This window comes from Phalangium opilio, unplaced genomic scaffold, assembly GCF_054372755.1.
Source record: "Phalangium opilio isolate 3A_F unplaced genomic scaffold, DU_Popi_V2 ptg000540l_1, whole genome shotgun sequence".
Lineage (NCBI taxonomy): Eukaryota > Metazoa > Arthropoda > Arachnida > Opiliones > Phalangiidae > Phalangium > Phalangium opilio.
In genome coordinates, this window is record NW_028324244.1 from 1840076 (window position 1) to 1867449 (window position 27374).

At 37.0% G+C, this 27374-nt stretch overlaps 1 protein-coding gene and 1 long non-coding RNA gene across 5 annotated transcripts in view; one reads left to right on the forward strand and one right to left on the reverse strand.

Annotated features, from left to right (window-relative positions):
* LOC149588588 (A disintegrin and metalloproteinase with thrombospondin motifs 9-like) overlaps positions 1-27374 on the reverse strand; it is a 179267-nt gene that overhangs the window by 118293 nt on the left and 33600 nt on the right. The window contains exon 1 of one of the 4 annotated variants that reach the window (XM_089862366.1): positions 4701-5164. The exons of the other annotated variants lie outside the window; for them this stretch is intronic. Within the exon in view, the coding sequence (XP_089718492.1) occupies positions 4701-4703 (3 nt within the window). The 5' untranslated portion in view covers positions 4704-5164. Of the gene's footprint in view, positions 1-4700; positions 5165-27374 lie in introns of those variants that run through there. 4 annotated transcript variants of the gene reach the window in all.
* Positions 25445-26248, forward strand: LOC149588590 (uncharacterized). The gene is made up of 3 exons (XR_016379960.1): positions 25445-25700; positions 25780-25863; positions 25941-26248. It is a non-coding gene; the product is annotated as an uncharacterized LOC149588590 (long non-coding RNA).

A 27374-nucleotide genomic window follows, 5' to 3' on the forward strand; every position in this document is an offset into this window, starting at 1 on the left:
GGAAAAAGTATACCCGTTCCCGGAGTTAAGTTCATCCGTGAACAAACCCATTCGTTAAATACCGCCAATAGTGACTTAGTGAATGGACACCAAGACTCCAGAACCGTAGAAAGCCTGCATGGTCAAAGATGACCAATTATTTACAGACTAGCTCCTTCGAACAGTTAGCCAGAAATTGGTCGAAGCTCCAAGAGTCTGAACCGATAAAAATTCTGGAACTTGTAATGGAACCCGAAATAATCTAAGTACTTGACAGTAGCCATGCAGTACGCACCACTGAAGCTAATCTCCGTATGTTCTTGGATTGATCCAATGATACGCATTCAGCTTTTGGTCTCTCGGAGCCTCCTATTTGTGCTCACTGCATGGCATACTGGACCATTAACTCTTATCCAACTAAAATCTATTACCCCAAAACACCTTGACCCTCCAACCTACATCCAAAGTTCTATGAGAGATTTGTGATTTCTCACGAAGTATAGAAAGAAGGGGCCCCTCTTGAGATTTTCTTTAATTCACTCTATGAAAGCCATCAGCTTTCCTTTTCCGCTCTCTTTTGGGGCCATTTAAGGAGTTAAACGTCAAGTTAAGTATATTAATTATAGGCTATCAACTAGCTCCGGTAGGTGGCTCTCTTGTATAGACGTGGGTGTGTCTGTCCACGCTTTTCTTTTCCAAAACACCGCGTTCGCGCTTTCGGAAGTATATAGCGAGGAAGCTACCCACACTCCTGCCCTTAAGAGTAACTCTTACGTAAGGAAAACCTAAGCGTTACAGTTTGAAGACCCGACGTAAGGGGCCCCCAGATGGACACCTACGCTATAAAGGAACGATTTCTGTGTTTCTACCTGCGCTTGTTGGCGCGAAACCCAGTAATTAGACAGATACAAATTGAGATAGCCCAACGTTTTTATTCTTTAGGCGTCGCGCCCTATACGGAGGATTTGCCGCCATTTTTAATAACACACGCTTGGGTGGGTGACCAAACCGAGCCCCTTTAATAACATTACGCTATGTGCCTAAGGCCCCTTCGCACTATAACTTGGAACATTTTCAATTTAAGGTTTCTTTCGTAAAAACCCAAAAACTAAGAAAATGCATTTATTTATTAAAAGACTTCAGTTAGCTAGGATAGTAAGCTCTCAAGCCCTGTATACCCCCAAACCCCGCATATAGAAATTAACATGGTAGATACGAGGAAACAATAATTCCTAGTAGCTGTATGCATTCCTGGTTAAAATAGCGGCATAATTTCACATGCAGAAAGGGTTTGTTGAATTGAAATAAGAAAATATACAGTGTGAAACCGACCCGGTTTTTTAAAAATCTTAATAAAGGCGTCAATGACATAACGCAAACCTTCATAGTGAAGTTATCATTATTCGAAATGGCAACTTGTCGAAAACTTGAGACAGGGGTGGTAGTTAGTTAGAAGTCCAGAATTTTAAAATAAAAAAAAATAAATAAACCACATTTGGGAATGGAATGGAAAGGAAAGGGGGAGACAGTTTTTAAGAGTGATACGAGACAACACTCAGTAAACCAAATATCGATTTTCTCTCAGCGAGAGCCAGTTTAAATGCTAATTTAATCGGAAATAATTCTGAAGATTAGGAGCTGCAGTTTTAGCGAAACGCCCAACTAATCAGTATAAACTTTATACCTTATAAAAATCTAAGGATTAATATAAATTGCCAGCGGAATTTTATTCAAGGAGTGAAAAAAATGGGTGGTACTAGTTTACCATGGGGTGACTTTAATGATTTCATTAAAAAAAAAATTAGAAAGATAATGAATAAATTCCAAAATAAAAAATAAAAAAAACTTATCTTCACTTTAAAATTAATGTCACAACGATATTATGAATTTTAATCAGAGAGAAAAGGTAATATATTGAAATGAAGAAAACGATCCTTTAATTTCAGACCACCACCAAAGGATTTGAGAAATTTCCTCTTAACTTTAACTGCGCATGCGCTTCAGGGTTGGCTATTTTTTGTTATTATAGCATCTTCTGTGTGTATACAGGTTTGGAACTGAATGATAATTATACTGAATGGAACGCAGAATTCTACAAGATTTTCAGTCTGTTGTAGGTGGTATAGATAGCATTTTGAATTGCACACGTCACAAATGACTGGCAACACTTGTACGCGGCCCACTATCTAATCAAAAAAAAAAGGGTTGACAGTTCAGAATGAAACTTAATTTATCAATGAAATTCTTTGCCTTAAAAAGTTGAACCTAAAGGGTATCGCGTCTGATTAAGAAACCCCGATATAATTAAAATTTCAAGTCACACACATTCAAAAATAAAATGAGTAGATACCGTTAAATTTCTCATTCCTTAAAAAAAACTCCATAAATTTTGTCAGGTTTTTTTTTCTTATTCCTTAAACTAAACCTTAAGAAAATCGGTTTTCTTTGGAGTTTATCTATAGGAAACCTTACGATTCAATGCCAGTAAAATCATAAGTTTATAAGATATGTTTACCATAAGTTTGTCACTGCTTACAAACTGGAGCTTGTAATTTTGAAGTGAGTGAGGTAGGTCATACATTCGAGGTAAAGCGAAGACGCCTGGTGATTGGGGCGCTGACAAAGGCTTAGTAATGCAGACTAAATAGGAGAAGATTGAAGTCCCGCAAAACTAACCAACCGAGTGTAGTCAATCAATTCTCGCTTCCGTCGTTCTGCTAGAACTAGCTCGAGCTGTAAGTCTCTCAGTAGCATTACGAACTTGTAAAGTTAGTGTCATACTTATGGAACATATCTAGTAAACTTATGGTATTGAAGCCAGCCTTAAACTTTACTTACAAACCTAGGATTTAGAAAAACGTAACTTACGACGAAGCAAGTAAGTAAGTAAGGCTCTAAGAGAGAAGGTGATGGTGGTGGTGGTATGGATAATACATGGATGGGATAGAGCCAAATTTAACACCGTAAGAAATGGAGAGGGCCCAGATAAGGGGACCATGGAAAAATAGATTAGTATAGAGGCCCTTGACAGGATTTACTATTTTTTTTAGAGAGGAGAAAGGTATATATACGAAAAGTAGTGAAAACACAGATTCTTTTGAGGAGAAAGAAATATATTACAGATATGAATATTATTTTATCAAAAGCTCATAGCTTAAAGTAAATAGTGTGTGTACTATTAAGGGGCTAGAGAAACTTCCTCTACACCGTTTCTTAACTATAACTACGCATGCGCTTCAGGGTTTGTCATTAGAGCATCATTCAGGTTTGGAACTGAATGTTAATTACTGAATCGAACACAGAATTCTACGAGATTTCCATAGAAATGGAATTGCACGCGTCACAAATGATTGCAACACTTCTCCGCACACTTTCTATTCCTCAATGTTAACACACAAAATCTCCTCCCTTAAGTATTTCCTTAATTTATCTACATCTGTGGATACAATAGCTTAACCTATATACATTCAACGGACCCCCCCCCCCCCAAAAAAAAAGGAAAAAAAATTTCATATAACAAAAAATTATTCGATTCACATTTTAAAAGAAAAACCGAGCGACCCTTACTTTTAAACTTCAACAAATACATATTGGATTGCTATAAAAAAAGTAAAAAATAAAATGAAATAGCGCATTAATCTTTCAAAACCATATATATATATAGTTTTTGGCGGATGTTGCCATACGTGAGGGCCCCAAACATTTCAGCTTTTACGTACGAAGTATATGTATACAGTACAGTACAGTATAGTATATACTTTCATAGTCCCTTAAGCTTATAATGGTTATCTCCACACAGCAACAAGAAAAAAAGAAAGAAAGTAAAATATGGGGTTATTATATTGAAAAAGTACTTCTAAGAGAAACTTGCAAGATTGATCGTGAATGGCCTTTGATTGTGGTTTGTTCTAGAAGAAAACGCGATTGGAGATTGCGGTAAAATAACGGACCAGGAATGCATAACGTCTAATAGGAATGAATGCATTGTAAAGGGACCCATCTGTAAACAAGCCACAGGCTTAGTGTGGAAATCCCTTCATAGACAAAGCTTACATTATTATTATTATTATTATTATTATTATTACACCCATTTTCACTCAACGCATCTAGTCGGATTTTGTAGGAGGAGCTAGGCTAATCATAATGTATGGCGAGGTTCACCTCACGAAACAATATTCTAGCAAGCTTGCTACCAACCAATTAAATCGCAGTTAGAAATACGCCATCAGAATTACGACACGTTCTCAAGGCCAACCCCCAAAACCCGCATAGAAAATAACATGGTAGATAAAATAATTCCTATTAACTATATGCATTCCTATTCTGTCCAATAAACTCGGTATTAACTCACTGTATATCATTGAAAATGGATAAAATATTGGGTCTGTATAAATATTTTTTCTCATTTAAAAAATAAAATAAAATATATAATAAAACTAACTAGAAAATGGGCAATTTCGTTTTCCCATATAGTGAATTTAGGGCTGCAATTTTCTATATTTATATATATCTACACAACTCCAAGAAAATAAATATAATTTTCTTTTTCTTAGAATTGCTCTTTACATTACAATCGATAAAACGAGATGATTCTATACCGCAGTAAAAACGGACACTAGCTAAGTCTTTCATCTTTAAAGACCCTTCCAAAGTATACAAGAAATTCCATCAAATGTTCGACACCATTCGTGATATCATAACTTTGTAAGTTATGTTCCTACCATAAGTATGACACTACCTATACAAGTTCGTAATGCTGCTGAGAGACTTACAGCTCGAGCTAGTTCTAGCAGAACGACGAAAGCGAGAATTGAAGTACTACACTCGGATGGTTAATTAGTTTTGCAGGACTTCCATCTAGGTCCTATTTAGTCTGCATTACTAAGCCTTTGACAGCGTCAAAACCAGGCATACGTCGCTTTACCTCGAATCTATGACCTACCTCAATCACTTCATGACAAGCTCCAGTTACCAGTGACAAACTTATGGTAGCAACATTGGTTGTAAACTTATGTTGACATATACAAGTACAATAACCAGACTTATTTTCTTCTTGAAAAGATACAACATAACGTATTACAAAATGTTGGGTATACACATTCACTGGATCGTTATAAAAAAAAAGTAAATAAAAAAAACAAAAATACGTAATTCCACCTTTTATACTGACCGTAACGGTTATTTCTAGTCGAGCGAAAATAGCCCTTGGGCCAAAAAAAAAATTCTTTCTTGGCCAAAGATCCCCAAATTCTAACTACTCTATGTTAGCCCCAAAAAAATAAAACTCAGTACACCATAAAAGGAAGCTAGCTAGCTATAGGCGAAAACAATTTCGAACGAAAAAAAAAAACAGAAGTTAGAGAAGAACCCACTATAAACAATACCTCAGGAATTTCAAACATTCCAAATGATGGCCGAGCGCTCTAAAGATAACATTGAAGGGAGCTCGATAGCTTTAATCAAATATCTATTCTAAAGGGACAGTGAAAGGTGCAGCGGTGATTAGTCTTGCTCTTTCCACAAAATCCGCATAGATACGTTGAGAAAACGGATACACAATGATTCCTAGTAGTTGTATGCATTCCTGATCTATATCTATATATGTCAAAGTTCTGACACGGACTGATTGACTTGTAATCAACGCCCAGGTCAAACCGGTCAACTTAGAAGGTTGAAATTTTGAAGGGACGTTACTCTTAAGGTGTAGGCAAAGTGTTAAACAAGATTTTTCACAATCCGCCGACATCTTGAAAAATGGCGGCCAGAAATGTAAAAAAAACAACCTTATTTATAAAATAATATTGTCGTGTTTCAAGCAATTTCGCTAATATTTAGTACACTGGTTCCCTATTACCAATAGACAGGCCTTATGGTAAGCTTTTGAGTTTCGATCATCCGCCATCTTTTAAAATGGCGGCTTGAAAACTAAGCAACGCTAGGTGCCTTTGCTAATGCTACTAGTATCTAGCGTAAAAATTAAAACACCTTGAAACATTTTATTCGACAGTTGAATGCAGGTGAGAACAAATTGGCGTAAAAAAAGGTATATTTTTCATATAAAAAATATCTTTTATATAAGACATATTATATAAACGGAGGTGGTAGGTCGTTAGGGAGGAGGGGGGGGTTATATTTGGGAACCGCGCCTTTTATATTGACGTCCGGGAGAGAAAGAAACCATGGAGACAAGATTTGACTCCAATCCGATCCGAGTCCTAGCTGGAATATTTGGAATTTTATACAACACTGAGAATTGAGCGGAGAAAATTGGCCAGGGAAAGAATGAAGCTCCGAAGCTCCCTAAAGATGAAGGAAACAGAGATACGGTACATGCTTTGTGTGTGTGTGTCTATGGAAATCCTATTATCCACGGATATGGGCGGGATATGGTATAAGGAAGAAAAGAAAACAAACGTTTCCATGCAAGATCGAGAAATGGAAGTCTCCAAATCTTCCCTTTTCTTTCAGTTGTCTACAGGTATCAGTCACAAACAGGAGCTGGCTGGTTAAGGGTTGCTGGCTATTTGAACTTAAACAAGACGTAAAAGACGACATTCCACTATAATGCTTCACTTTTAACAGTTACCTCGTCTATTAAAAGCAAGAAGTGATATCTAGTTTATTAGGGAGAAGGTATAAATTCATTCATCCACATTTCCACCTTTATCTCCAGTTCAAACGTATAGTAGGTCCGGAGTTAATCCCCTCCTCTAAATTACAACCAGCGAGATTTCTCATTGGTTCTTGAAAACTCACGTCAGCGCGGTGACGCGAATGACGAAAATTACAGTCATATTTTCTGACTGAGGAGAGGCAGTGAAATAGCCCGGGTCCTCCTTTTACGTCCCCCCTTGTATTTTGAAAGGGGGACTGGGACTATGGAGCGAGAATACTTAGGCATCTTATACCTTCTCCCTAATAAATTAGATATCACTTCTTGTTAAAAGTCAATAAAGGTAATTTGCAAAATAGTTTTTGTTACAAGCAGACAGACCGACAAAACTGCAGCCTCTTTCTTATTATAACAAATGGTGCCTTTTAAAGAATGGATGAGAGTGATTTTTTATTGATTCTTAATTCTACTAATTAAAAAAGACCATCCATGAAATACCACAGGTCTCCGAACGATTTTAAAATATTCAAATTAGTTTGAGATTTCATATAGATATAATTTTGAAATTTGCACCCATGACCAATGGCGTAACTTATTGCCTTCCTGTTAACAAAATTCACGTGACACGCTCCATATCTCGCGCCACAATTGTCAGTCACATCGCGACATCACAGTTTTCATTAAATCTCCCGCTAAATTTAATTAATTAATCCCCTTTAACAGACTAAAGCCAATCAAAGACGCAAAACATAAATGGTCAAAAATGCGTTACACATTTTTTCAACTATAAACAAACTGACCCTAAAACAACTGCAGATAAAAACAATAACTCATAAAATAATAACAAAGTTTCAACTTTTGATGAATTATAGAGTAGATCTCGAGTGAAAGAGAAAAACCTTTTAAAAAATTTAATGGAAAATAGATAGCTAGCAAAAGTTTAAAACTGAGTGAAGTATTTTTTAATGGCACATCCTGCATGAACCTCGATAACTTAAATGTAAGTTTTCAAGCGCTATAATTACCTATACGTAAAGACTTAAAAATGTACTCTAAGCTACGCTATAAATGCGGGCCTCTTAAAAATACGATAAAAACAAATAACCTGAAAAAAAAAATTTATAAGAAAATATTTAAAAAAAGAAATAAAAAGGGAAAGTAAGTGCCCTCGAAAACCGTGAAATTGTTTAGAGAAGGATAATTATTAAAACGAAACGTTACCCGGCCGATAGCGATGTAATTTAAATACATAATGATATTCAAACGGTTAATTTACCTTCGCAGATAAAAAAAAGATAATAATATTCCATTTTGATAAATTCGAGTGCCGTTATCAAATTGTTTCCTAAAGATTTTTCTTTTCTTTTCAATCCTCGCCAGTCATAAAAGGGAGATTTCTTAATTACAGTTTTGACGTTAATACGAAACATTTACATATTTAATAGATTAATAATTAGTGGAACGTTAATCGAATCTTTAATAAAAAATAATAAAAATAATAATAGTAATGAAAATTTCAATACCTTTGCCCACTTTAGATATATTTCTTCATAGATAATTTAAACAATCATGTCCTAAGGGGTTTTATTTTTATTTGAATAAATTAATTTGAAATTATCGAGGGTATTTAGTATTATAATCATAATTAAAAATCGAATTCGTTGCATGCATGACCACCTTGTTCCAAATTTGTTAATTTAAATTTTCGTTATTGCACGTAACAATGCCTTGAGAATTGTTTATTTACTTTAATAAAACTGCTACGACTACAATTACTAAAAAGATGGTTGGTTAAGCCTTAACTATATAAATTAGTTTCGCATCACCGATATAAAATCATTTCCTTGCCCTATTTGAATATTGGGTAGGGTACAGAGGCTACGTTATACACATGGAAATTACCACTCCATCTCACTTCGTTCCTCCTGCAGCTTTAAAACCCATTATTCTGTGAACCTAATTACCAATACGAATTACCAATTCGGTTAAAAAGAAATTCGAAAACAACTCGAAGAAAGAATCTGACTAGTAACTTGAGGAGTTAAACCACGCGTCAAGAACATTAAAGACCATGATTAAGACGTCTTTGAAATAAAAAATAAATAAATTAAAAAGGCAAAACCCTTTCAATATTAACCGCTAAAAATTCAACAGCTAGCTATATAGGTTGACAATGAAAAGCCGGACCACCACCGAACAATTTACCTGTCATAAAAAAGTTCGCGCCGACTCCCGTGAAAGAACCTTTCCCCATTGTTCCAATCTTATAAACTATGTCCGTTAATTTCAAGTAAAAAAAAAATAAAATAAAAGGTAAATTAATGTTGTTTCAATATTTCTTTTTTTAATATTTGACAAGGGGTGTGTTTTCTATATACGCCCTATATATTTGCTTAAAATGAATACCTGGTTAGTTAGCTATAGTTAATCTATTAATCGAAATGATGAATTGATTCGATATAAAAATATCTTGGGCGGTGTCTTAAATGGTGTGTTAATTTCAAGTTATAGACTTCTAATAACACTCACTACATTAGTGGGTGAATAAAAATTATAAGAAGAAATACAGGGTGTACCAAAAAGGGTAATTAAGTGGGTTTCCTTGAGCGATTTTGAGATGAAAATGTAACTGCTATATGACATTTTGAAACAATATAGGGACACCCTAACGAGGGGGTAGACGCTCTGAATTTCTGTGTACACCAGAGTTCAAAAGAGTTCAGCTTTGACAGTGCATTGAGTTCAAAGCCTTCGGAACTCACAGTTCAGCTTTGACAGTACATTGAGTTCAAGACATATTGTACACCTGAGATCTCAAGTGTCTACCCCCTCGCACCCTAAACAAGTTATTATTGCAATGGTTTTACGGACGACACCTTAATTAAAATTATCATTGTCTTTCAGTTTACTAATTAAATTTAAAGTGGTAATAAGTCACAAAGTTTTTTCGACTCAAAATTGATTTCCCATAGAACCCTCCCACTTTGGTCCAACCACCGACCTGTTATGAAACACCCTGTATATTAAAGTTGACTGAAGCGAAGATAAATTAATTGTTCCTAAACTAAATTAAAGATTAGGCGGCGTTGATTGTTTAGCCAGTAGATAAAAGGATAGTACATTTAAAATATTTCGCCTTTTAATCGCAGGGCGGGCAGGCAAACAGTATATAAAAGGTTACATAAAGGTTAAACCGAGCTAGCCAAGCGCGAAAATATTTGCAGTTTATTATACCGTAAGGAATCGCTAAAGCGAAAGACAATGTAAACCCCGGTCCGGTCCTGCCCGCCCAAAAATGCTGCTGCTCTTATATAAACCCAGATTCAATTCAATCTCCCCCCCCACAATAATGCCCCTCCGATATACTGTATATGAACCAATAGACTTTCTCATATCGCGTTACGTTAACAACAACTGACGTTTGTGTGTGTGGTTCGATGGTCGAATTAACGTTAATCGTTCAAGGCCCATTCAGACGTTAGTTATTTCGCTTCTATCAGCGTTGATACGTTCATTTCACTTTTCAGACGCCAGAGCAGACGACTTAAAACGAGGTGTCGCGTATATGGGTGATTTTTGAAGCAATACTTTTGAATATACTAAAATAGCCGAACATTCAAAATGACAAACGAATACCGCGCCAAGAATCCTCTAAAACTTTTCGTATATCGTCTGCTAAAAGCGTAGCTCACTCGATCACGCGCCAGTAAGGCAGCATGATCGAGTGGGCTATGGCTAAAGAAAAGGCGCAAACGAAGGTGGTGCCATCTGGACACTCGGAACTGAACACTTTTCAAACTAAACGCGCAGTGAACGAATCTTTTATGAAAACGTTGACACGTGTCTAACTAATTAAACGAGAATTGAAGCGACTTCACCGACGTGCATGAACTTAGGTTTTAGTCTATAGTCTGAATGGGCTTTTAATCCTAAACAAACTCTTTGACTCGTTAAAAGCATCTTGGCTTCCTTAATTGTAATTGCTCATAAGGAAATCTAAGGAAAAGACCAATTTCCATAGCAATTAACGCTATTAAATTTACCATATTAAATCGGTCGTAAGGGAATTTATCCCATAAAAGGAAAACTATAATTTGGTTTGGGACCAGGCAGGAACGAAAAGTACTTTAGGCCTCGCGAGAATTAAGATCAAAAGTTTCCCCCGAAACAATTAAAATTATAAGAGAAATTAGGAAAATTCGCCAAAAGTAACTCTTAATTAATTATTAGCTTAAATCAATTGAACAATTTATTTTCCTTTCGATTGAAAAATGAGAAAAGAAGTATTTACTAATTAAGCCTTCGCTAATTCAGTTAACGTCGATCCAGGATTATTTGCGGTAATAAATATTGCGTACAGTTAAGACTTGCTAATTAATAAAACAAAAAAAAAGAAAATAATTAAGGAATACCCATCAAATTCGAAATTTAATAGCAACTTTGGCAAATGTATTCGAAAAAAGTGAAAGAAAAGTATTTAGTCATGCATTGCATTTCGTTCGCCAATAATTACTAAATGAAGCCAAAGGCGGGAAAGTAAGTAGCCAATTTTGGGGGTCCTGACGCTAACCTTTATCTTTATTCCATTCTCCATGCAAATATTGAATAAGAAATTCGAAAGAAGCAAGACTTAAGACGCTGGAGAACGAACATGCCAAACGGACTAGCCCAGCTGATATCATTACAGAATTAAACCGTGAATGGTACAGGAAAGTTGATGGGCCAAACACGCGCCATCCCTTCACCAATTCTTCAATTCCTCTTCCTTCCTTCATTCGTTCATTCATGGACTTAACCGCGAACAAGCTTTAATAGGAACTTTTTGGATAATTGAATTTGGTTTCGGATGAACGTAGATGATGCCTTAATTAGTTATAACAGAAGCTTTCCGGCTGCATGCATGCAGAAACGCTGCTGGGCTCCGCACCGAGTAATCAATACCAGCTAGGAGGAATAGGATATTCCATTAACGGTTTTGGGGATAACGGCCCAAGGGGCTTTAGAACGCCTGCCCCTGCACCCGGCTACCATGCCACCATTCTGGGGCAAATCTTCTTGGAAAAGAGAATAAATTGGAAAAGGAAAATCGGGTCATTTGCCACCAAAGTTTGAATTTGAATTTCAAGTAACGAAAACCCCCATTTACTGGAATATAGTATAACACTGCCACACTCGGTGCACCTTCGTTGTTATATTTATTTTTGAAAATATAAATAACCCAGTAACAAGCTCGACTTTCTTTCCCTAATATTTCGTTTGACAAACAGCCGATACATAAGCAGCTTTTCTCTTGAAACCCAATACAGATTTCTTGAACAAAAACAAACAGAGAATTCATATGTTCAACAATAACTTTATAGTTATAGCAGCGGATAGGCGTTTCTTTAAATGGAGAAAACAATATATACACGGTGCCACTTCTCTCTACATACATCAGACACGATTTGTCAACCCGTCACACGTATACCAACCAAGTATATCTTGATTTTGAAGACATCAAAATCAGTAAAGGGCGTATTAACAAGCTACAGCTTTACGGATTTCAACCAACGCTTGCTCCTTGAACTGAATTGAATTGGACATTTCTCGCTTGTTAAAATGGTAAGTAAATAGGGGAAAAGCGGCTTTACTTGTAAAGAGGACATTGTCAAAATATTACGAGTAGGCCAAACCAAGAGATAATCGTCAGTGGCGCCGGAAATAACAAAACACCACCGCACCCTTGTTAAAAAACAGGGCGAAAAAACGAGACGGCATTTAAGTACCAGACGTTACTTAAAGGTGTCTGTCTCTGTAAGAATAAACAAGACGCCAGCAGGAAATTCAAAATGCTTAGAGATCGGTTTGTTACGCTTTGGTACATCAGACAAGTGTAATTGGCGTTCATTACGCTCTCATGTCTGCATCAGCATCCAGACACTTTCCTTACATTCAACGAGCGGCGGAACAATGCCATCATGTTATTGCAAAAGTCCAAAACATATCTTTTGATACCAGATTCAGATCATTCCGTTCCATCGCTTCAGAAAAATACAAAACAACACACGCAGTCTGCACGGTGATAGATAAGATTGTTAAGCCTAAAGTTTAACGCCCTGCGGACCTCTGAAGTTCTGAAAATAAAACTAACATCGCTGCCCAAAAAACATATATGACGGTCCCAAGAAGAAGAACAAAAATAAATAAATTTGAATAATAGAGCCAGGAATTAAATAAATAAATAAATAAAAACACCTTTAATAAATAGTGTCGACAAGAAATCACTGCATGCCATTCCCGAGTCGCATCTCCATCCCTTTCTTTCAGCTTGTCAATAGTAAAAAAGAAAAGACTAAGGAAGAGTTAAAAAGATAAATGTCCCGCTGATAATAAACGATCAGCGAGGATTAAGGCTTAAGCGTTTGCTCCTTCTCTCTCTCACACACACACACACTTTTTCTTTCTAATAAAAAATGTTCCCAGAGTCTAGACGGATGAAGAAGGAATATATCCCAACATTTATTGTCGCCTCCATTCCATTTAAAGAAAGAGAATGCCCCAAAAACGAGAGCCTGATTTTCTTTCTAGTATATAGCTTCAAATCTAGTGTACCTTACCACCTCGAAAGAAATATGACTCGCAAAGCGATAAATTAAGTGATTTTTTTTCCCAAACCGTTGTTTGAAACGTTAAGGCCCATTCAGACTGTAGACTAAACTCTTTTGAAGTCGCTTTGCTCGCTTATTTAGACACGTGTCAACGAAAAGATTCGTGCACGGGTTTAGTTTGAAAACTAGTTTTCAGTTCCGTCATGCAGTGTTATGGCACCAACCACCTTCGTTAGCGCCTTTTCTTTAGCCATAGCTCCATCGATCATGCCTTGCTGATACGTGATCGAGTAAGCTACGCTTAGCAGACGATATATACGAAAACTTTCATGACTTTTAGCGCGGTATTCGTCATTCTTTTTGGAAGTTCGTCTATTTTAGTGTTGGTTCAAAAATCACTTCATATACGCGACTAGTTTTAACTTAAGTCGTCTGCTCTCTCACGTGACTTCTGAACAGGGAAATGAACGTATACCAACGCGACCATAAGATAGTCTGAATGGGCCTTTATAATACCATACAGACCGAGGCTTAAGACAAATTGTTTTAAAACACAACAAATATAAAATAATAATAATAATAATAAAGCCGTCCTTGAGACAAACAACGTTCACCGTTTCTATTTAGTTTATGGGTGCTGACTACTTTGAAAAGGGAATGTATTTAGGTGATGAAGTTTACGTATCAGCTAGGGCGGATCAGTTTCCTTAGATATCCAAAGGAAAGAGAAGAATAGGTAAGGTATTCAAAATTTTGGAGGGGGGAACTTATAGCTCAGGCTAGACAAACGCGTGGGTTTTAATAGAGTATAAGTAAGAAATAGCTCGGACATTATCGTTACCAAAAATCTTACTTAAAGTAAAAGAACAGTTGGGGCTCATTCACCTGGCCATGGGTAACTTCATCTAGATATTACACCCTGTAATTACGGGGTAACAGATTGAGCAAACAAAAGAAAAAAACTTCGGGGGAGATCTCATCTTCAAAGGTGTGCGTTGAAAATTAAAGTCCAACGGGGTGTAACCTCATTTTGAGAATTTTGCGTCTTAAGTAGTACGCATAATCTCTATTCTCTCCAAGGAGTAATGAGCCAGCTTTACGTCTGCTCATCTAGGTGTCTTCTTGACAGTAACATCGCGTTATGATTGGCTAAAATCACTACACCGCTATCACCTTAATCTTAGACAGCCACTCCTTAAGAAAATTAGTCTTAAAGATTACCCCATCACAAAAGTTTGACAAGATATTTAACTTAGAAAACTTTGAACATCACCAACCAAGACACGCGTGGCATTAAAAACCCCGGGTTGATTTTCTAAAAGTCCTTTAACCCCAAAAATAAAACCAATTAAAATTGAAAGAGCTGGTTCGATGAAAAGCTTATACAGTTACGTATCTTTCGTCAACCATGGGGACATTACATTACCAAAATGATAACCCATAGCACTGAAAAAAAAAAGCTACATTCACACTGTCTCGGGCCTCTCAAAGTGAACGAACTCTCTCATCCAGTAATTTTTCAAGCCCCATGCATGCAACTCCGTGCGGACGGTGCGGCAAATGCATGTCCACAGTAATAAATAATAAGCCCCAAAAAATATATGGAACCAGAGTCCTGGTTTCCATTACGAAAGATAAAATGACAGAATCTAAAAGGTGCCTTTAAGGTGTTGACAGCAGGGATACAGAGACGCGTTAGGGTCCTCTAGTGTCCTAAGTAAGTCGCGAAACGTGAATTACGGGGCCAAAATAATATACATAAAGCATATCGCTATATAGATGTCTTTAAGTCATCCCAAGCGAGTCCCTCATGGACCGGGCTTATCAAGGAAATGAAAAACCTTGTTTACGACTTCCGCCGCCGCTGCGAGTATAGAGCTTTCTTCGGTTTTAAGAAGTTTTTTTTAGCCATATCGTAGTATACGATAGGCTCTTAGTTTGACCCGAGCCGTAATAGTAGTAGTAGTAGTAGTAGTAGTAGTAGTAGTAGTTGTGGCCGGAGTTTTCGCTTCGTTATCGTCAGATTTTAGCTTAAAAGGAACTTTATATTATCACAACCCACCCATAGGGGTTACTGGGCTCGGTTAGAGATTTAATTTTAATTAAAATTTTTTCAGGTCAGACCCGGGATTCGAACCCGGGCCTCTGGCGTGGTAGACAAACACTCTACCCACTCAACCATAGAGACTTGATAAAAACCTCGACTTTTTTATTATTTATTCTTATCTCTAAAATGTCGGGGTGATGTGGGGTGGGGTACCTCTTAATCTGTGGGGTCGGAAACTTTTGAATTTTTATCTGTGGGGTCGGATACTTATGAATTTGTATGTTTGGGGTTTTTATATTTATTTTTTTTATGTATGTGCTAATTAAATAGATAACGATTTTCCCCGTTTCCTACCTCGCTCCTCATGTGTTTCGTTCTCGTTCGGTAGCTATCGTCATCTATGTTATGTTTGACTGGAACGTTTTGGCGGTTAATTCAAATGTGGGTTTAGATAGAGCTAACATAGTGTTAAATGGGCGTTATGCGTCTGATCATTTTAGCATTGCTAATGGTAATTCGAGGGGATAATCACTAAAATGCGTAATCACTATAACTAAACTTTCTCTTTCAAATGTTTCTGGGCATAAGTCCTTGTTAGAAATTTATAAGATGCGATAAGTGTGCATCGGCATAAGTCTATGTTGTAAACTCATCGAGGGGATTATCACTAAAAACTATCTGTTCTTCGATTCGCCGGAATATTAGAATTACAGCATAAGTAAATTTATACGGTTATAATTTAATCACTGTTTAGAGTAGGGAATCGAGGGGCTATTCACTCTGATTTTATGCACGGTAAATCATTTAAGCATTGAAAAAGATAGCGCTATTCACTCATTAGGGTAAGGTATAGAGGGGTTATCCACTCGTTAGGGTAGGTATAGAGGGGCTATTCACTCGTACGATATGGCTACTATTACGAGCCCTTGGGCCGTCTTGTTTTATTTATTACGGTTCAGCGGATAAGTAAAAAATATGAAAAGTGAGATGAAAGGACGTTTGGTAATATTTCAGGGATACTAGCCTAGCTAGCTCAGCACGCGGGTTTTTGAAAGATTCGCCTTGTTCTATTGGGAAAAGGGGTCGTCGGGGACACCAGTTGCAGCTGTTCTAGCGCGCCCTCGTCCACCCTCGCACCACGCGGTTTTGAGAAACAACTTCGAAAAGCGCGTGAAAAACGCAAGGTTAAAAACCTCTTAGTTATATCATAAGGACTTTTAAATTAAAAGGGAGATTGAAATAATCCTCCATCTCCCAAAAATACTCGACATTGAGGGTTCATACAGCTTTTGGGAAAACAGATTTCCCTGATATTTCCAGGATTTTCCCTTAAATTTCCCTGATATTTTCCATGTGCAAGGCAACCTAGTAACTGCAGGAGGATGTTTTTACTTATTTTTTTTGGGAGGAGTATACCCCTTCAAGGAAAACTTACTCGAGCCTCACAATTTCACAAATTACCCAGAATGCTACAATAAATTATAAATTTCCCTGACCTTCCCCTGAACAAAAAAACTTTTAGTCTACAATTTATCTCCCAGACATTTCCGGGTACTCCAGGTTTGCACGAACCCTGCAATCTGATCCTTGACCATTTAAACTATCTAACCCAGCCTGACGAATTTTCCCACCAATTCCATTTCATTGTTCCTTTAAAAAAACAGTCGAATTAAGGGATGAGATAGAGAGAGAGAGACACTCAAAGAAAGAGAGAGAGGGAGGAAGTACACGGAAAAAGAGTCGAGATTAAAACGTCGACCGTGATAAGACATCTTAAATAACACGAAGCCACGGGGGAGATGTTCTCTCATGGCATCAAGAGTGCCTCGCGCCAGCCAGTATACGTCCACTTCCTTCACCCTCTCCTCTCCGGAACTAACTACTTCCAGGATGCCATGCAGAGAGAGAGAGCGGGAAAAGCGATCTAGTGAACGCTAGAAAATTACGGAGCAAGCAAAGCCTAAAACAACTGAAGAGATCAGAGAGAAGAGAAAATAGAGGGAAGTCGAGATGTTGGAGAAAAGCCTCGACTCAGAGACTTTGATGCTTTTCGACATCCGAGTCTGCGCCACCGCGCTGCATGCTGCATGCTACGAAAGAGGCGATTCCTAGGTTTGACTCCACGATACGATCCAGTTCCGGAATCTACTAATGACTGCCGCCTTGACTCTGATGGGAGCTAGAGTAAAGGGGTTTTAGTGTGGCTGGCTATAAGTGAGTGTTGCGTGTTGTCGATGAAAAGGCTCTAGGGTCATCAAGTACTAAATAGTGACCCGGCTGGATGCCCTGCAGGAATGAACAGAGCGCGACCAGGAAAAAGAAACAACCCGTTAATGGTTAATTTAGCTATTAAGGATAGACTTTTAAAGGCATAAACGCAAAAAAAAAATTACTTAAGGAAAGGCTTAAAAGGTATCACGTGATAAATTATTAATGCGCGTGAAATTTATGTATATACATAAAAAAATGTAAACGAAGGCTTGAGCGAAGGTCACGTGGAAAATTATAAAAGCGCGTGAATATTTTAAAAAAAATGTAAACAAAGGCTCGAAGTAACACGTGGCATTACGTAAATTATTAAAGCTCGTGAAATTTATAAAATAAAATTCAAAACAAAGGTTTTAATTGCATTTGGCGCCAGGGGCGGTTTTTTTTCACCGCAGCTTTCCATATCTCCAAGTGGAATGACCTCTATAACCATTTAGCATTCAAAGGGTTAACTATAATGGGATGACATCCACATCATGCACGCTGTCTTTATCTTCCCCCCAAATCTTTAAATGTTATATTAAATTACACAACTGCGGTACCGGTTGTTGGACAGAATTAAACGATGGGGGTACTCTCTAATATCACTTACTAACGAGTAACATCTGCCCACGTTTGATAAATGGAAAACATTAGTCGTTGAAGACACGTGATTAATAACGACAATAATACGCAAGATCTAAATAGGCGGATTCAATTTCAAACAGAGTTTGAATCTGTATTAAACCCTGCAGCAGGATTGTTAAACCTAATAATAACAATAATAATACAACAAGATGTCAGTTAGTTTCACGAATAAATCCTACAAAACCGATCAAATAAATCAAAACTATGGCCAAGGCCTAAGGCGAAACACTTCAAAAAAGAATTACTGCAGATGTATTTAAAAATACAAAATTGACAGGCGCAGCGTGTATTTATCGTATCTTGCAAGAACATCGTGTTTCTACCCACCTAATTTAGGAAAAACATAAAACAAAGTAAAAAATGGTTTTTTCTTGATGGTGGCGGTGGTGCCGGGGAAGAAAGGTCAAGTTTAGAGCAATCAGAGGTCAAAGCAATAACATCACGTAGACGATAGGGTATCAGCGGGATTTTTAAAAGTAGAGTATACCCTGCTTTATACTGTATATAGTAAAGAAGTTATTATAAATAATTACTTTTAAAAACATTAAAGTTTGAAAGCATTTGGTAAAAAGAGTTCGACATGATGAATGTACCATTAAACGGATAACTCCTTTTAAAAGGGATCTATAACCGCGATAAAAAAATGTACCAGGTACCTCCTAAATAGGGGTGCTATAACCATGTCTTAGAAATATACACCCAAGTTAGGCTTAACGACTAAGAAAAATATAAATTGCCAATTTCAAACCTTGGAGGAGAAGTGAAATTGAATGTTTATAACGTAGCCTCTATATCATACCCATCTATGGAACAGCAACGATGTCCTCCCAGCATGATCAGTGGCGGTTTGGTAGGGTCGTAAAACGTCGAAAATGCCCCTGTGTCTCATAAATAGAACTAGCTCCTATTTTTAAATGGCGCTATGTAGCAGCGCTTACCAATCCAGGTAGGGGCGTGCGCGAGGTACTCCGGGAGACTTTCACTTCCGCACATGATCCACCATCATTACCACTCCATCTCACTTCTTTCCTCCAAGTTCAAACTTACATGTTTCGAAAATTCTTTTTGTTTTTAAAGTAATTTGCGAAACGTGAGCGAATCGAACCCCTATAAGCTTAAAAGGCTTAAAAAAAAGTAAATCCTCTTTAATGGGTGAGATAGAAATTAGCAGTGAAAGGTGAAAATACTTTAGGTGAACTTGAAACAAATTATGCAAAAAAATGGTTGAATATTTTAAAAAGAAAAATTTCAGGTGGTTAAAAATGTTATTATTGGAAGTAGTCTACACTTTTGTACTTTCTGTGAATCGGCTATGGGTACTCAATATTGAAAACACAATCCCCATGACTTCATTGTATAGTACACTTGTATGACTAACAATTTACAATCATATTATTATTCCTTGAATTTTATTCAGGCAGAAACCTTGGAAAGAAGCGAGGAAAATTATAGCCTAACCTTTGTTCCTTTAGTCATTTTGTTTCTACTCATTAAAACTACATACATAAACAAAAACTTGATGGTTTTTAGTTACGTAAGACGTTTAAAAACCCTCATAATACCATCAGGGTTAAAGTGTTTGGTAACCTTATAAATATAAAAATAAAAATTTCACAGAATAAACTTCTGTTCCGGGGTCGTTATACGCTATTCACTTTGATACTCATTAAGTCTAACGTATAACCCCATCATCAACACCACCACCAACCGTAATACGGGAACAGAGCCAAAAGTTAATTTCCTTTAGTAATTAATGCCATTAAAAACACTGCGATTACAGAGTTATACGTATTGCAAATTCAGCGTGGAATGGCGTATCGTAACATCAAGGGGGTGTATGGAGAAAAATTAAAAGAATGCGGCGCGCCATGCAGTATAACACAACAGTCTCCTTCCGCCGCCGAAGCTAATTTTTCCCGCGCTTTTCTGTAAAAGGCGCGCACGAGGTTCTAGCGCGCCAATTATTAGACGAGCGCGTGGCTAATTCCAAGAGTAAACAAAAGCGAAACAAGGAGTTTCCGGTAGCGCCGTTAAGCCTTAAACGTCGTTCATATAGGGTAAGCGCGTCTCGAGGGCTCAATGACGACCAGAGTCCAACGCGCCAAGGAAAAAAAAGGAGGTTTCGGACACTCGTTCATGACTGCACTAGCTGCATGCGTCTGAATTAAGATGTACTAAAACTACACATAAAAGTTAAGTGTTCGACCCCTCGTTGCAGAACCGCGTCGGCACGCGTGATGTAACGAAGCAACCGCTTTAATTTGGTAAAAAGGGTGCCTTGCGTTAGAAATATATCAACGCAAAGTTAACCAAGGCTCTGTTTCAACTCCCCAATGGAGTAAAAGACGAAAGTACGTTGAATATTAATAACTTCGGTTGAACTCGAACGCAAATACACCCATGCAGTTTTTGCCCATTTAGGTAATGAAAGAGCGCCAGCCTTCCAAGTTGGAAGGAAGATCCAAGGGTAAAAATATGTTAAGAGAGTTAGTTTATAGGGGAGCACCGTGCATGCACTAACACTTAACGGTCATCAACATTTAGAAACTAGAATGGAATCGCGTACGCCTCCAGCTGGCTATTGCATTCATAAGATACGTTCCATAAGTTTGTCACTGGTAACTTAGAAACTGGAGCTTGTCATGAAGTGAGTGAGGTAGGTCATAGATTCGAGGTAAAGCGACGCCTAGTTTTGGCGCTGTCAAAGGCTTAGTAATGCAGACTAAATAGGAAGATGGAAGTCCTGCAAAACTAATTAAATAATTGTAGTTAGTCAATTCTCGCTTGTCGTTCTCCGTCGAACTAACTCGTGGTGTAAGTCTCTCAGTAGTATTACGAAGTATAGCTAGTGTCATACTTATGGTAAGAACATATCACTTATAAACTTATGATAGAAACCATCCAAACAAACTTTAAAGGCAGCAAAGTTCAAGAAAGAAATTAAGAGTATCTTCCGCGGCTGCTTTACACTGACTGCATGGGTCATGAAATACTCCAAGGGTCTAAAACTCCGGAACTTATACAAGAAGATACCCAACCAATTTGACTGATGGCCCAGCAACTTTTACCAGAAATATTTGTTTGGTCTTAAGGGATATACACTAGCGTGTTTTTGGAGAAAACCTGACTGTAAGTTGATAAGATTCCCTGGAGCCGAAAAGGATCATTGGACAAGTTCCCGCTGTAATCTCTACTTTTTACTTCGTTTAATTAAACGCGAGACTTAATATCAAGTTGACCAAAAACAAAACAAAAGAAACCCCGTTGTCAATATTGACCACAACATTCTTCTAGTATTGTTTTCACAATCATAAGTTTATAAGATATGTTCCAAAGGTATGACACTAACTATATGCCTGCTAGAAACTTACTTAGAGCCAGTTCAAGAACGACAACAAGAAGAACGACGTTTCATGCAACTCTCTTGATTGCGTGCAATTCTTAAAAATCTTTGGGGGAATCAAAAGAACGGTATATATATATACGTTTGATAAAACTCGAGTTATACCACGAAAGGGGACTTAAGTTTGTAGTAGTAGAGCAATCGAAAATGTCAAACCAGAACTTCCCTTCTCCTCCTAAACCCAAAAGTTGCATTCATATTGTTAGACCCAAGGTTCAAGCTCTAACATCCCACGAGACTTCGCGCAAGTTTTGAAACTTTTCGCGTTTCATATCAACCAACAAACAGCAGCAAGGTAGAATAATTTTTCAGCAATCTTCCCAACCTTCCCAAAGTCCACTTGCATCTACGCACTGACCTCAAACGAAATGTACCGCAAAAGGACATAGATTGAAGTAAACCGCATCACAAGTACTTCGCGCCAGGTAGGATCCCTATTTCCCTGACATTTCCAGGTGTTTTCAAATACATTTCCATGATATTTCCATTTGTAAGGCCACTTAGTAACTGCGGGAGTGGTTTCTTATGGAGTAATAACTAAAGGATTGGTTATTTTTAGTTCAAGCAACCTCTTCAGTGCAAACTTACTTAAGCCTCACAAATTTCCCCGAGTTTTACTTAAACTTATAAATTTCCATGAGCTTTCCCTTAATTTTTAGTGAACAATTCCAAGTCCTCCGAGTTGAACACCAGGGTAATAAGTTAATTCATCTAAACCCAATATTTGCTTCAAATAATCTTCTTCTGATCTCTCTCGTACCAAGGGAGTTAACCCTTTTTCCCCGGTACCACAATCTCATAACATAAAACTACAATATCACAGCTCCATAAATTCAAGGAACATCTAGAGACCATGCAGGGTAGAGAGAGATACGTAAACGAGAACGAATGAAGAATGATCTTTGCTAGGATACAATGATTTCAGCTCAGAGACGCGTCCTATGGAGGATGTATGTAATGTGTACCCGGAAAACGAGAATACTCGGGATTTAGCCTCATATAGGCCTATTAATCGATAGCAAAACCCTGGTCAAGGTTTTAACATAGTCTATCCGGAATACATAAAGCTACTAGGAATAACTGTACCACATCCATTTTCACTCCGAGTTTCCCTCGCGAATAATCCATCTCGCTGCATGCGTTGAACCTAAAGCGCGCTAGGGACTCGCGTTGCTACCCACCAATGAAACGACAGTTATTAAGACGCCATTAGTGACGGGGATAGTAAGTTCTCAAGCCCGGTATATATGGGGGCACGATGATTCCTATTAGCTGTATGCATTCCTGCATCTATGCATAGTAGTCCTTATGGGAGTTGGTAACCGCTTCCTCTACCCGGGTTAGAACGGTTTTCCCCAAAGAGGTCTAACTCCGACTAGCTCCGCCAGCTATAACAGATGGATATTATTTGCCATGAATCATTTTTGTTTTACAAAGGATAATGCTCTGGAAAGATCCATGTAGAACAATGGTAGAACTAAATACGTGAAACATCTCACAGGACATCGACAGTACTATCTCTATTGTAACAGTCACCTTGAAATATTGAATAATTAAAAAAAATTCAAAATGAATTAATTGGTTCGCGATTTAATATTTCAGAATTAAAAACCGTATGTATGTTCAAATTTGATTGGGTAGACGAAGACAGACAGACATCTGCCATGAGATATTGTTAATGACCCTTTTATTATAATTCTACCCGAATATGCAATATTTCTTCAACTTCCTTTTTCAAATTGCCTTAATCCTTAAGCTACGGATACCCCTACATTAATTTTAACGGTATTGCATATTTTTCAGTATGAAAAGCTAATAGAATGGAAGCTGTAAGATCACTTAAGACATTGAAGCCTTAAACGCGGCGGTGTTCTACTGTACAATACAATATCATCTCAGAGAGAGAGAGAGAGAGAAAAAAAGAAAATTCAACCTGAGATCCGCAGGTGGATGAGGATGATTTCTCTTCCTCTCTCTCTCTTTCATGCACTTCCGGGGTCCTTATTATTATCTCCTAGGATTTCTGACTCTCGTGACTCAGCGCGTGCACGCTTTTAAGATTGGCACGCATCCCCCATCTTTCAAACCTCTTCAGCTTCCTTAGAAGAATGACTTCTCTCTCGAAGTCTAAAAGGGTTATGTTCGAATCGAGGTGTAAACGTAAAAATGCATTTATTATTTTTCTTTCAATTATTAAACTCGCCGCTTCCTCAACGAAGCTATATCTTTTCAACACTAGTAATATTGTTTTCAGGTATTGCGCTTAAGGGTTTATACTAATGAAAATTTCCTACATTAATTATTAATCTTACGTAATTAAATTACCCTTATCATAAACTTTCAAGAAATCTAACTTAGAAATTTAATGAATCCATCTAGGCCTCTATGCCCTAGAAGGCTGAAATTTTCCAGGGACGTTAATCGTAAGTAGTAGACACCCAATAAAGATTTTTAAAAATACGCCGCCATCTTGAAAAATGGCGACCAGAAATATAAAAATAAAACCTATATGGAATAACTTCCTTACATTTCAACCGATTTCCTTAATATTTATCACATTGCTTCCCTATATAATACAGACTAACTTTATGGTAAGTATTTTGCGTTAGACTAACCGTCATCTTTAAAAATGGCGGCCCTGAAAACTAAACTTAATAAAAATATTTCAACGTGCTGACAGACCTAAGTTTCTAATAGTTAATAGTATAAGATAATGAATTAATTTTTAAATAGAACACGTCAATCTTTGCATATTTAAAACGTCTCCCAAAACTCCCCCAAAACCCACAAAAAGAAAACTGTTCTAATCTAAAATTCTGATACCGCACGTAGCCCGCCTGCATTTAAATTGATACCATTTGGCTACAACTCAAAATTGAAAATACAAACTAAACTTAAATAGCGAGAGATAAAACTCTTAAGAAAAGTTCGTGAATTTTTAAAGAACCTTGGGACTGAAGAATAGATAAGGAAAAGTAGAGGGGAATTCTCCCTTCTTATCCGAATCCAAATGAAAAAAATGTACAGAAACCATTTTATACTGTATAAAACGAGTAAGACTACTTACTATAAGAGAGAGGGAGAGCACGGGGCTACAAAATTAATTTCCAAAACACACGAAAACTAGGCTCTTGGAAAACCTGCAAATCCCAGAAATATTTTCCAATTTTTTTTTTCTATTAAGGTTTCCTATCTCTAAGACGGTATACAAGACCCCAAAAGTCTTTATCGAAATCTCTGGCCATGAGAGAAACTAAATAAATCTAAATTTCATTTGGGCCTACTGGGAAATGAAAGGTGCGTCTATTTTATCTCTAAAAAGTAAAAAAATTATAAACGATGTCTACCCTTTTCGAGACCATTACATTGATGATGGGACGCCCTAAAAAAGCCCATAACATTCTATTATGGAAAAACCTAAACTCTAAAGGCCCATTCAGACGTCGGTACGCTAATTTTCCCTACTCAGACGCAAGAAGCCAAGAGCAGACGACTTAAAACCAGTCGCGTTTATGGTGAACCAAGACTTTTGAATACTAAAATAGCCGAATTTAAAACGACAAATACCATGCCAAGAATCCTAATTCATATATCGTCTGCTAGAGCATAGCTCACTCGATCACGCGTCAGCTGGGGACAAAGTTAATGATTATAGTCTTATAACTTTCTTGGAAACTTAGGCCTATTCCATTACAGATAGTGAATTGATATTGGTGGAATAGGATCTCAATGTTTGTGGCCTAAAACTCCCTCTGCAGAAGTGTCATCTTCCTAAGCCTTGGTTAATGGTTTCTTAGAAACTTAGGCCTACTCCATTACAGTCAGTGGGGGAAAAGAAGCTCGACATTTCTGACCTAAGGTCATCTTCCTAAGCCTTGGCACTTTGAATTAAGCAAAAACGGACGACGGTAGTAGTCACCTTACCCGCGACAGTTTCTTCTATTTTTTTTTTTTAGACTTAACGCCTTCTTGGAGAAAATAGTGTGTTGATATTGAGACGTACGCTTGATTAAATAGCTAGCGTAAAAAAGGCAAAGTGCACAGAAAGTCGACTCGAGATACGCAGTGAGTGAAAGATCACAGAGTGGAGAAAAGTCGAGTTGGTGTTTGCTTGAGAAGTTTTAGGGATGGATGAATGTTTGTTCAAACTAAAAGATATACCGTGCATGGAGAAAGGTAGGGAAGAAGTCGGAAGACGAAGTAGTGTGTGTGCCCAACGCGACCACTTGATAAAGATAAACAATGGACGTTTTAGGACCGGGGAGTCTGAGGAGAAACCGCGTGACGATGGCATTTGCAATTTGGAATAAAGAAAATTCATTTTTATCCGAATGAGAATGTATGTATATATGTAAAATTATTATAACATTTCTTGGTTATTATTAATGTTAAATATACCTACTTAACATTAACCAGAAGCTTATAACTAACACCGAAGTTTACATCTGAAGCCTCTCTCAGCATGGCGATGAATTATTCTAACGCCACGATAGCAGCGCGCCTATGCGGAATTTTAGATTTTTGTTTGCCAAAATAAAAATTAATAATATTTAAAAAGGTTCAACTAGCTAAAATGGGGCGTGGTAATTTTTGTCACAGCCAATAAGAGAGCGTGGGGGACGGGGGAAATTATAATTTTGTCATTTTGATAAAAAAAAAAGATATCTGCAAAGACTAGCGACTGTTTTTTAAATTCGAATTTAAAATGACTTAACTAACTCATACTTGACCATATAACCCTTGTAACAAGTGTCCACCCAAGCTCATCAGTGCCCCTGAGAGTTGCTACTCTCCAGTACTTGAAAGGTTTAAAGATAAATAAAATATTTAACGATATTTAATAAGCTAAGTAAATTAATAATATCAAAGTTTCCAATTTAATAATTTAGAAATTTAAATTGAAGAGTAACTCCAGGTTCAATAAATCAAAATCAAATATTCAGTATGTACTTTATGGAACAAACTCAATATTATCCAGAAAGAAAAATCATTAAATTTAATACATAAAATTATAATTTAATATTTTTAATTTCTTTTTATTTTAATATAGAAATCCTGGAATCTGTGGAGGTCAGACGAAATGACCTCTGAGAGTTTAAAAACCTATTTAAATTAATTTCTCTCGAAAAAGACCTGTGCTTTAGTTTCTTTTTTTTATAGGTGAAAACCCTTTAGATACCCTACATACCTACACCTTCATATTAAATTTGAATAACATATTCAATAAAAAAAATATATATATTTTTTTTGCAGTTCTCGATCCTAGACACATATGCAAATAAGTTATTGCGTAGGTTTAGGCGCAAGAAGATAAGTAAAAAAAAATATCATTCCCACATAATCTAATTCCGACACCTCTTTCGGAAGGGCCCAGACAATTTTTTTCTACTACACGTCTCTCATTTTTAATAAAACGTTTTAATTAACATAAAATGAGTCTAGTTAAGTAAGCCTATTCCGTAAACGATTAATACCGGCTGAAAACCCACGCTTAAAAATTACGAAATTGGACAAAGTATATTTATAAAAAACACCAAAAAAAAAATCAATTAACCGGGTTAAGTTATTAAGTCAAAATAATAATTAGTTTTGTGACCGCCGTCGAGTTCGTTAGTTCGTTTATTACGTAAAAACATTAGTAATCGAGGCTATACGCTCGCCTACGCACATTTTTTTTGTCTTTCTTCCATGGACGCATTATAACATATATAAGTAATTAATTCAAATTCGACGACATTGTGTTACATACGGTTTTTAACTCAAGTTTAAAATTATTATATTACCAAATAAGGATGCCTGTATACTCCCCGCAGCTTAGTTAATACTATATATTGTATAATTATGGGTTCC